Source organism: Dermacentor albipictus, chromosome 1 (genome assembly GCF_038994185.2).
Source record: "Dermacentor albipictus isolate Rhodes 1998 colony chromosome 1, USDA_Dalb.pri_finalv2, whole genome shotgun sequence".
Lineage (NCBI taxonomy): Eukaryota > Metazoa > Arthropoda > Arachnida > Ixodida > Ixodidae > Dermacentor > Dermacentor albipictus.
The window spans coordinates 168,642,513-168,654,513 of NC_091821.1; the positions used below are offsets into that span (position 1 = coordinate 168,642,513).

At 45.7% G+C, this 12,001-nt stretch overlaps 1 protein-coding gene across 1 annotated transcript in view; it reads right to left on the bottom strand.

The window, feature by feature from the left end:
• Positions 1 to 657: 657 nt before the first annotated feature.
• Positions 658 to 12,001, bottom strand: part of LOC135905766 (nose resistant to fluoxetine protein 6-like) — a 43,496-nt gene continuing 32,152 nt past the window's right edge. Inside the window, exons 12-15 of the mRNA XM_065436821.1 lie at positions 10,008 to 10,128; positions 5,059 to 5,248; positions 3,629 to 3,771; positions 658 to 1,862 (exon numbers count right to left, since the gene is read on the bottom strand). Coding sequence (XP_065292893.1) covers positions 1,572 to 1,862; positions 3,629 to 3,771; positions 5,059 to 5,248; positions 10,008 to 10,128 — 745 coding nt within the window. The 3' untranslated portion in view covers positions 658 to 1,571. The remainder of the gene's footprint in view (positions 1,863 to 3,628; positions 3,772 to 5,058; positions 5,249 to 10,007; positions 10,129 to 12,001) is intronic.

Consider the following 12,001-nt stretch of genomic DNA (forward strand, 5'->3'; position numbering starts at 1 on the left):
ACACAAGCTAATAGTGAAAAGGCCCGTAACATCCCTATAGAGCTTCATATGTGAAGCTCCCATAGTGAATAACATTTAGCCCGACCTCTCTTACACTTACCTACTACCCCAAATAGGCCTCGAGCCATAATTTAGATGCGTTAATAATGCGAAAGTGCCTCATTACGCAAAAATCCGTCGGGGTCGTCGGCGTGACCGAAAGATGGTACCAAAAAATGGCCGGAGGAGGTGGCGCCACGTCATGAGTGTATAACATGAGTGCGTTCATGACGTTGCGAGTTCTACAAACGGCATAATGCTTTCGCATTCCCATACGTAATCAGTCTTACGTGAATCTGCGCAATTTTTCTAGCACGATCTGCTTACGTTGTTCTGCTGCCCAAGTGCTTATAGGCACATGACAATTATTCCGTGCACAAACAGTTGTTACGATTGGAGCCCTACATATCCAAAAACGTTCAAACTGAAACAGGTATTTTTGACAATATTATGGAGTGCAGCTCAATAAATGCACGTGCTTTGTTTTTCATAAGACACTTTGAATTTTGGTAAAATCGCATGACGAGGCAAATTCCCAAGTCTGACTACATCAATCTGAATGATCGCTCAGGCACAGTTGCAGAAAATAGAAGAAAGAAAACGCGGTGTTCATTCAAAGTAGCGTTTATTGGACGAATGAGAGTCATCCAACCTAAAGAGAAGGTTATGTTCAATGCATGCAATGTACAGTCAAAGACTAGAAGGTTTTTGTTGCTTTAATTTCTGTGACACCGTTCACAGCCTCACATAGCGGCCAGTATGGAAACGGTAAGAAATGCTTTTTCAGCATGAAAAAAAAAATGAAACAAATGATGCAGCCATGGTACTAAGGATTGAACTTGTTTCGTATATCGAAGAGAGAAGTGCCCATTAGTGCAATGAAGTAGAACAATGTTTTTCTTTAATAACACACGAACTTAATTATTCTTTAACTACAATGGATAATTTTGACTCCTTGACACCTACTCGAGCGTGACGAACTGCACAGCAGCCAAAGGCATGGTATGCGCGTGCGACGGTGTGCTTTTTTGAAGCTCACTGCGCAGTCGTGTACAGCGCGCACGTGATCAGAGTATAAGCGTGAATACGATGATTGTGTTAGCCATGAACACACGTACAAAACTCCAAAAGCCAAAGGCTGTACCGAGTGAGCGCATCTGCGCAATTGCGTAGCGAAGTGTGACGCCGGCGCAGTTGTGGCTCGCCGTTCTGTGGGCTTTGGCACTGCTGTTGTGACGTGCCTGACCTCAACCGGTATGAAGGTCAGAGGAAACACTAAAGTAACAGTTGTGTGCGATATGCTGCTGGCCTTTTCTGTTATGGCGACCTTCAACATGGGATCAGCACCGAGACTGTCAGGCAGAAAATGAACTACCGCTAATAAGTACTTACGACGCAAATACTTTACCCATCATAAAGCCTACTTCGGCGCATCGTATACCTTCAACCTTCGTCCTCGCTTCCCGAGGCGCACATCTGCCTCGCGTGAAAAATCATCGAGCAGCAATTTGAAGTAACTTCGCGAACCGTTCTTAAAGATGGTACGTAACGGTCTGGCCAACGATGCCGTTCACGTTGTTGTTGTTGTTGCCGCTCTCCAGGTCGACGTGTGCTTGGCCTTTTTCTACAGCGCTTTCTGTCGGGACGACCCACGTTTTGTCGAGTTGAGCGCCGTTCTGAAGGGGCAATTTTTGCCGCCGCTCGTTCCTTCCGGCGCCCATGAAAATGAGCTTGTCCAGCTGCGCCGTTGGAGCCTCGCACAGTACGAACATCAGATACGTGAGGCAGTAGCTCCAAACCAAGACCGCGAAAGACAGCGACACCTGCGCAGCAAAAAACATATATAATTTCGAGTTTAGTGCGTAGAGGGTGAACGAGATTCAAAATAATTAATTCAGAATGCGCAACTACTCTAGGCAGCTCGACTGCTATATTCAAAAAAAAAAAAAAAGAAGAAGGACGCCAGCACCACGAAGTACCGACCGTGCCACCTAAAAATTGAGTAACAGTGACTCAAACAAAACGCGGAAGCTAATCTTAATGTTCTTGCTTAGAAGCTGTGAGAGGCGCCGTGGTGCGCGTGGGCTGTGGTATAACTTCGATCACATGAGGGTTCTGAACAAAGCACGCCACATGAGCAACTTTTGCAATACCTCCTCATCAGCAGCGCCACGGCACTGCAGCGTACCCTGCTGCAATATCGTGACCCATTTTATATTCTTTAGATAAGGAAAAATCACTTTAATGCACGAAAACGTAGAAAGGAAGCATGAAAGCGACAGGACAGAGCGCACACTAAAAGCCAAGTTTATTGCTCAGATGGCGGGGAATAAGTACAGTCGTAGGTGGTTTGGGGGAGGGGGGAGGAACATGCGAAAGGGAATTTTTCCATTTCTAAAGAATGCTTCACCAACCAGCCCAAGCAGCCAGCCCTTTGCTGTCTGATATACCCGACCGATCATCGGCTCAGAAGGCAGTGAAGGCACTTTTGTGTTTTCTCAGAACTTCTGGTTTGCTCGAGCGACTTTAACTGAAGTGCTGCCCGTACCCGTATCTACACCTTCTCTCTCCCTTCTTTCCCTTCTCCCGACGCCCAGTGTAGGGTAGCCAACCAGACTATTGACTGGTTAACATCCCTGCCTTCCTGAATTCTACTCTCTCTCTCTCTGTGCCGCATCTATTAAGTGCCCACCAGTTTCAGTAGACAGGCCACACACTCAATAATAATAATAATAATAATAATAATAATAATAATAATAATAATAATAATAATAATAATAATAATAATAATAATAATAATAATAATAATAATAATAATAATAATAATAATAATAATAATAATAATAATAATAATAATAATAATAATAAAGTCCGAAGGCCCCTTGGAAATATTTAGCAGTTGTGAATGCGGCGCCTGATGAAGAACTCGGCCCGCACATGCAAACCTCGATGGAGCAGAGTGACGTGCCTCGGCCTCTTCACTCGTTTTGCTGCGTTCCTTCGCTCCCTTACTTCGACTGCGGTGTACTGGCGCGGACGGCCACGTTTCGCTACTACCGAGGTTGCGGCCGCCTCAGAATCCACAGCGGTACGTGCTGCCCGAGCCAGCAAGCAGCAGCCGCCTGCGGTGCCAACGCCGCATGCCACCGACTTCCTGCGCGACGAGAGACCGATGAAGCAACAGCGGCCACCAAGGCCCGAAGGGGCGCGCAGCCGCTAAGCCCAGTGGGGTATGAGACAGAGGCACGTCGCGGCGTTGCCCTCTCCCTTTACGCAATACCTGGCGCGTTTACGCAGCAGGCGTTCCATTTCGGCCGCTCTGCTCCGTCGAGGCGCGCGCTTGACGTGGCGTCGCAGCCAATGGGAATTAAGGTGCTGTTTCGCTGCTACAGACGCCGGCTTTTGCGCTCAATGGGCCATTTGACGATTTCGCATCAATAATAATGCTGCATGAAACTTGTTTTGTTGTGTAGCAACAAGCCTTCAAAATTGCGTTCAGCGTGGCGAAGAGCACTCGCTCATAAGGACACTAAAATAACTCATATGTGAAAAAACAAACAAACAAACCAAACAGAATTTTCCTACTTACCAAAGTGAAATGCGAAAACAAGATCCGTTCTCTGGAAATGTGCAGGAACAACACAATGAAGGGATAATGAATCAGGTACACTCCAAACGTGAGTCTGCTTAGTGGCACAAAAGCGTTCCAGGAGAGGAACTTGTTCATGTACCCTGAAAAAAAAGAAGGAAAGGGCTTCGTTGCATGAACAAGATTAACCACAAGGTCTGTACTTGCAGTTATGTTATGTGAAATTTTTAGACATAGCAAGAAGCACGCGATTCATTTTGATAACGGTGGCGATGGTTGGTAAACACCCCAATAGATGTCGATTACCAAACTACACTGAATAAAATAGTGAAAGTGTTGCCCTTTAAAGGGACACGAAAGAGAGACAATTAGTTTACACGGATACAGCACACCTTCAAACGTCTACCTTCGTTAATTTCACTCTAAGAGTTTGATTAATACAGAGAAAATGGAGGTCGAAGCTCCATTCTTTAAATTTCGTGCCGAAACCCCAGCACCGGTACGTCAGTGTGATGTCACGTATTTCAAACAATTTTCTCGTATTTGGGCCACTGAGACTCAAAAAAAGTTCTTGAAACTTTCCAATTTCAGTATCTGGCCCTTTTAGACGAACATTTTGTCCATCTTTACCGATGAACTAACTACGCCCGAGCAGCTGGTATCAAAATCTATGACGTAACGGCAAGCTGATGCCGGAGATTGAAGGCGGCATCGCACCCCAGTCCTCGTGTCTTCATCTTTTTCTGATCTCACCGAGCCTCTTCTCACGAAAGGAGGGAGATTTACGGTGTTATAGAAAGGAAATTTATCAGTACAGCTCAACCTATTTTTTTTTTGGTTTTAGTGTCCTTTTAACATATTCGTCCTTTTTCGTAAGCCCTGCCGGTCATCGCTCTTCTGGCGTAGCAGAAAAAATAAACAATAACTATGCCTGGAGTATCAGCGAACGCACTCAAGAATTCGCAAATTTTCACTGGAAAGATTTAGGTCGTTCGCGTACGTAAATGCGAAAGCCTGAAGCATGATGAACACTACTAGTTGTGATTTTAATGTGAGAGTAGTGAAGAGCTGGATGCTGTGAGCAGATGATACTGTGTAAGCGATTATAGCGAAGACAAATTGCGGGCACATAGCACCATCTGCTAGCTGTGAAAGAGACATCTGAAGCTTGGTTGGAAAGTTTAAGATGTCAACATGCCACGGCTCAAATGTGGTGTAACCATTTGTCGCGCGCTTGGAGCTCCACAAGAATGCAAAGTTTCCCATTCAGATGTGCCACAAACTAATGAACGTGAATGTAGAAAACAGAAATTGTGGCGCATTGTCGTTAATAAACGAAACGCTGTCAAACTCGACCTTTATAACGCTAGCAGCTCTTATTAGCATGTAAGCATTCGAGAACAACTCTTCAAATGGCAGAAATGTCTTGCCTCCTCGTCCCGTAGCGCACGCAAGCGTAATCCAGCTGAGGCACACCGACCACAGTATTCGGTCGAAGAATGCCGCACACAGCTTGCCAACCTCGGAGGTCGGATGTCCCTCCATGTACCAGGGCTGCTTGTCAAAGACGCAGCCAGCACCAGCAACGAGGGCGACGATCCAGAGGAGTGCCTCTACAATCTGGATTAAAAAAAAACGAAAAAACAACAACACCGTTATGTTGCAAAACCTACTGAACACAAGATACACCATTTAGAGGAGAAATAAATCAAGTTATCTCTGTGAGTACTATATTATAAATCGAACGCACATTTAGGGCCGAGGCATGTTTAAAGAGAGACAGATAGAAAGAGAGGAAGGAGGAGGAGGAGCAAATAAAGAGAGACGGCAGGAATGTTAACCAGAAATGCGTCTGGGTTGGCTACCCTACTCTGGGGGACGGGAAAGAGGGAATAAAAAGGTAAGATAGAGAGAGGCAGGGGAGGGGGAGGAAAGCCGCGGTGAGCTAGCGCATGCACGCGGAGGGCCTGAGCGAGTCAAAGACGTTCACATAGGCCAGTCGCCCTCAAGACAAAATTGCCTTCATACTTTTGTGGGCGAACGAGCGATGGGGACTCCGGTCTTCAAGTAGCACTTGTCCAGTCGTCTGATCGTCCGGTCGTCGCAATGCGATAGATAATGTTTGTCTTTCCGACTGAAATCGATGAAAATCGCACAATAAATGTTCGATGTTCCCTTCCACACCGCAGACGTCGTATGCAGCACTGTCGGTCATTCCAATCAAAGTAGTGTACGCCTTCGTGGAAGCCACTCCCAACCACAGCCGGTATAGAAGCGATGTCTCACATCGGTGAAGCCAGGGTGGGGGTCGGAGATGTAGCGAAGGGTTCAGTTCGTACAACCTGGTGAGCCTTATATTTGGGGTGTTCCACTCTGTTAAAGAGAGCTTGCGTGCCAGGTGATGACGCTGCTTTGCAGTGTCTGTCCTGGAAAGAGGAATGGGAACGCTGTGTTGTTCTCGATGTGACTCTCGAACAGCTTTGTCTGCCCGATCATTTCCACTGATCCCGCAATGGCCAGGTAGCCGCTGGAAAATAATTTCGTGGCCTTTCTGTTTGACGTCATGATGAAGCTTGACGATCTCGTATGTTAGCTGTTCGTGACCTCTACGTCTGAGAATTGACTGCATGTCGTATAAAGCCGGTCTAGAGTCGGAAAACACGGCCCATGTACCAGGACTCTATGTGTCAGTAAAGTGAAGCGCACTGCGCGAAGCCGTGAGTTCTGCAGCCGTGGTCGTCGTGACGTGTGACGTCTTGAATCGCAGTGTTACTCGTCTTGTCGGTATAAACACAGCACCCCCAGAACTAGTCGATGTGGTCGATCCGTCAGTATAGATGTGTACGTGGCTACTGCATTTCTCGTATCACAGGAGTAAGCTCAATTGTTTTAGTGCAAGCGGTGGGGTGCGTTTGGCAGGCATTCTCAGATCATGAACAGCAGGTTGCCATTATCCCTCAAGAGAAAAGCATACCAGCTGTGTCTAACCAGTACTCACGTACGGGGTAGAAATCTGGAGGCTTACGAAAAGGGTTCTACTTAAATTGAGGACGACGCAACGAGCTATAGAAAGAGAATGATGGGTGTAACGTTGAGGGATAAGAAAAGAGCACATTGGGTGAGGGAACAAACGCGAGTTAATGACATCTTAGTTGAAATCAAGAAAGAGAAATGGGCATGGGCGGGACATGTAATGAGGAGGGAAAATAACCGATGGTCATTTAGGGTTACGGACTGGATTCCAAGGGCAGAGAAACGTAGCAGGGGGCGGCAGAAAGTTAGGTGGGCGAATGAGATTAAGTGTGCAGGGACGATATGGCCACAATTAGTACATGACCTGGGTAGTTGGAGAAGTCTGAGAGAGGCCTTTGCCCTGCAGTGGGCGTAACCAGGCTGCTGCTGCTGCTGCTGCTGCTGCTGATGATGATGATGATGGTAGATCTGAATTTTTCTGAAGTCCTCGAATTCTGAGGTGCACTTCACGACGGCACAAACACCATGGAGGAGACCCCGACGTTGGCGCAGGTGTGTACCCCGATGTAAGCGACGCACGATATGCCCTGACAGTTGTGCTAAATCACGTGCGGGGTCTTTCCAAGGTGAGTGCGGTGAGGTGGTGGCAAGGGGTCCGAGCACCTGACATGTATACGCATTGTCTCAATGACGATGTGCGTCGTAATTGAATAATCTTGAGCAATGGCAATAGTTTCAACCGTTGACGCACTGCATGGTAATCCAGGGCATATCCTGAGAGCTTGGACTTAAATGCTCTGAACTGTACGCAAATTGGTTTTGCAGCTGTTGGATATTACAAGTAGGCTGTACCGGAGGAACCCAACAAACAACACCTATACAGCTGTAACATGGATTCTGTGGGAAACAGACCATGACATGACTTTTTGCCTCCCAGCTGATCTTAAGCAACGCCGAGCAAGTACGCTCCACCGGATTCACCTGGACGTCGCCTTCAGTCGAGGCTGCACACATTTTATCGGCCATGCTGACAGTTCGAAGTGTGAACATTGTCAAGTGCCTGAGACTACAAGATGTGTTTTGTGACTGCCCTCAGCATACCCGTCACAGTGGAAGACGCTGGCTGCTACGCTGTCAGATGCAGGAAGGCAAAAATTGCCGGAAGTACTATTTCAGCCGCAATGTGTGACCACACAGCTGCAATAATAGATACAAGGGCTGTTGTGGACTATATGAAGAGCACCGTGCTAGACTGAAGATTTTAAGGAAACCATGGTGTTAGGTGATTATTGTATATGCACGTCCTTTCTTTTCGTCCTCCCAATATTTCATCTTTGTTTCTTGCACCCTTTCTGCTTTTTCGTGTGCAGAGTAGCTGGACCTATCAGCTCAGGCCGACCTCTCTGCCGACATTTCCTTCAATTAATTATCTTTCTACTAGGGCCCGGAACCAAACATGCCTTTGTAATAGATAAATTATTCATCTTCTGAACCGCGTTTGGTAGCATAGCGCATAGGTGCCTTCGCGGCCAGATGCGGCGACCCCCACCATGCTATTCACGTGGCCAATGCGACAGCGTATTCATCATCAGCCTGGTTACGCCCACTGCAGGGCAAGGGCCTCTCCCATACTTCTCCAACTACCCCGGTCATGTACTAATTGTGGCCATGTTGTCCCTGCAAACGTCCTAATGTCATCCGCCCACCTAACTTTCTGCCGCCCCCTGCTACGCTTCCCTTCCCTTGGAATCCAGTCCGTAACCCTTAATGACCATCGGTTATCGTCCCTCCTCATTACATGTCCTGCCCATGCCCATTTCTTGTTCTTGATTTCAACTAAGATATCATTAACTCGCGTTTGTTCCCTCACCCAATCTGCTCTTTCCTTATCCCTTAACGTTACACCTATCATTCTTCTTTCCATAGCTCGTTGCGTCGTCCTCAATTTAAGTAGAACCCTTTTCGTAAGCATCCAGGTTTCTGCCCCGTACGCGAGTACTGGTAAGCGACAGCGTATTACACTTGATCGACCCATTTCGCTATTACACTGCTTTTGGGATCGGCCCTGTTAACTCTGCGAGAAACCAACCAAGCAGAAACGCCCAAACACCGGGGAAGATGGCCCAAACAGCTAAAAGGAAGAATGAACGTGCATATTTGTTGCAACGAGGATATTTAGGTAGGTACAGGTTCTAGTTTCAATGCGTAGGTCCTGAGCGAAGGTAGTCTGTCACCGGCGCATCTGTAGGTTTGTTATAGATCAGTATATATATATATATATATATATATATAAGCTGATTTGTGCGATTCACCCTGACAGCAGCAGCGGCCACGCTAAGCAAATTCCAGGAGAGTTCGCTAAGGAAGCTTCGCTTTAAATCAGCACCATCATGTACAGTGGTGACAGACGAGGTCATACACACACACACACACACACATATATATATATATATATATATATATATATATATATATATATATATATATATATATATATATATATATATATATATATATATATATATATATATATATATATATATATATATATATATATATATATATATATATATATATATATATATATATATATACACGCATGCACGAAGGCCTAGTAGGGAATGATTGGCCAGTATTGCACACACCTGAGGAAACAAGCTTCGCCATGAATGTTGGGAACGCGAGGATCACTATCACCCTCCGCTTTCAAGTGGCAGGCGCTCTCACTCGAGCGGAGCGTGATATTCCCCGGTCGACCTAAAGGTCGTTATGCTTCCTTGTTGCACGGGGTGTGTGTGTTCCACTCACGTAGCTGTTAAAAGCTGAGCGTGGCCTTCCAGATAAACGCTACAATATAAAACACAAAAGATAAAGAACAGAGTTTTCTATTCTTGGTCTGTCTCCGCCTTTGGACGAAAGTATACATTGCGCCAACTAGTGCCAATATGAATTATTGTCAATAATAACATTATTCACAGTTCACATCAATCTGATTAAAAGCGACACTCGACATCGTAGTTCACTCATTTGAGATAACGTGTCTTCATTGTTGCTATTCATGATTTCTACGTATCGGCCGCAGATTAGGTCCATGTGTTCACAACGAAGTTCTTATGGTATAGGATTGTTCTCAAGAGTAGTCGCCAGCCAATCGTGAAGTACATGCTAGCAAAGGCGTTCGGCCAATGGCAAAGAGCACTTGCGAACGAAAAGCTTTTAGAATTCGGCCTTGAACATTAAAAAGGTCCAAGTATAAACCAAACTTACAACTTCAGGCGTATTTGTCAACCAAAGCTAGAACACGCTTGGCGAAAGAAAAATGCGAACAAAGAAATGAAAAAAAAGCAAGAAAGAAAACCGGGTAAAGAGAGAAAGTTGTGTATTTTCGAAAATTTTACGCACTTACCTTCGACAATTTGACATTCTTGAAGCCTTGCAGCAGATAGAATGTAATGCAGCCGGAAAAGTAGCATACGCCGTGGTAGAAAGGGAACATGTAGTAGTTGTTTAATGTGTCCTCCAGTATTCTGTACAATTAAAGTAAAACAAAAGAAAGATTGTGGTGATAGCAGGAGCACATGAAGTCTAACAAAAAATTTAAATGTGAGTCTTCTCATCGAATAAAGAAATCAATGCCGCTTTCACTGTTGTGGAAGAGCGATGTAGCAAATTGCACAGTACGCATGAATGCAATAAGGAAAAGTGCTTTGACTTGAAGCGTCACTTTTACGAATGCATGGTGGGTTCAAAAGACTCAACAATCAGGAGTATTCGGAGAAAATACAAAGAGTCCACGAAGCCTCGGTTACGAAAGTTCGCTTTTAGTAATGCTCGGGAAATCGGCTATTTCATCTTCACCTATTCAGCATTATATTTATTTAGGGCAAAAGGCGTGGGATACAAAAACAGTCCGATATAAGGCGTCATACTTTATACCCCATGGTCGAGGAGTACTGTATACCTTGAAAACATGAAATATCATGCATGCGATGTTGGAAACAGTACACGTAAGTTATTTCATCGTTCGGGTCTTATTGCAGCTGTTCAAGAGGCAATGGAAGTGGCGTTAGGGGGCACAAAAGAGGTGCATTATGAAGTAACTTTATTTTCGCGTTTGGTTTGCAAGCTAAATACTCTAGATAGCTAACAGAGAAGGTTAAAAAAAAGGTTCTATGAACATATGTTCCTATGAGTGAGTGTCAAGGCATGAGAAGGCCTGAGTCGTCAAAGAAGCGGAGCCTGTATTTCCCAGGGCGTCTTTTTTACCCAAGAGAGTTTGCTGATTGGCCGGTGTTCGGGCGCATGCTAAGTGATAGCGAGGTGATCGCTACAGCGGTGGCCCATCGAGAACGGAGATACATGAGAGACGTTTTGTGAATACGGGTCCAATAGTGTACCAAGTAAACTGTAGCAAGAAATAACAATTCTACTCGGGTCAGACGGGCAAATATGCGCGAGCGCATAACTTGGTGTAACTTGGCGTCATCAACTGAGGTGTACAATTTTTCCCTGCTGCAGTCTTACTCATAGGTACTGCGAATCGTTAGGCAAAAGATATAGAAGAGCGCCCTAGCGAGCGCCAGGCGGGAGAGATCGAACGCTCATTCAACCTATGTGAAGCGAAACATAAGTGGAGCGGTTAATGAAATGTTATACAACTCATTCTGATGTACGATTGCGTTTATTTGCATCCTATGCAACGCGTAGCCTCGTGTAATGTTTATGTTTATGCCTCACGTATAAATAAAAGAATAATTGCTGGGGTTTTACGTGCGAAAACCTCGATCTGATTATGAGGCACGCCGCAATGAGGGACTCCGGATTAATTTTGACCACCTGGGGTTCTTCAACGTGCAACCAATTGATGGCACATGGGCGTTTTTGCATTTCGCCCCCATCGAAATGCGGCCGCCCCAGCCGGGATTTGATCCCGCGACCTCGTGTTCAGCAGCGAAAAGCCGAAGCCACTAAGTAGCCACGACGGGTACGCCTCGCATAGGTCGCAACTTTAATCTAACGCAATGTTTATGTTTATGCATTGCAGCGTTCACAAACTACGCCGAAATGCAAACACCCAATGTGACGGATACACACAGTGAGACTCGACACACTGATGTCACGATGACTCAGGTGATGTATGATGTCTGTCGAGGGAAGAATAGCGATAAAAGCGGTATGGGCACAGAGGAGAACGACACGTGTCAAATGCATCCAACGATTCTGTTCCCCTTGCGCCACAGCGGCAACGACCTATTCTGGAGGATCGGCCAAGAGTGGGCACCTACCTAATGGCACCAAAATGCAGAAATTGCTTTGATGCTCTCTATTCTCGCGTCCAGCCAAACAACTACATGGTTTATGTCGAGCTGGTGCTCTAAAATTGTATTTCATTTATCTGAT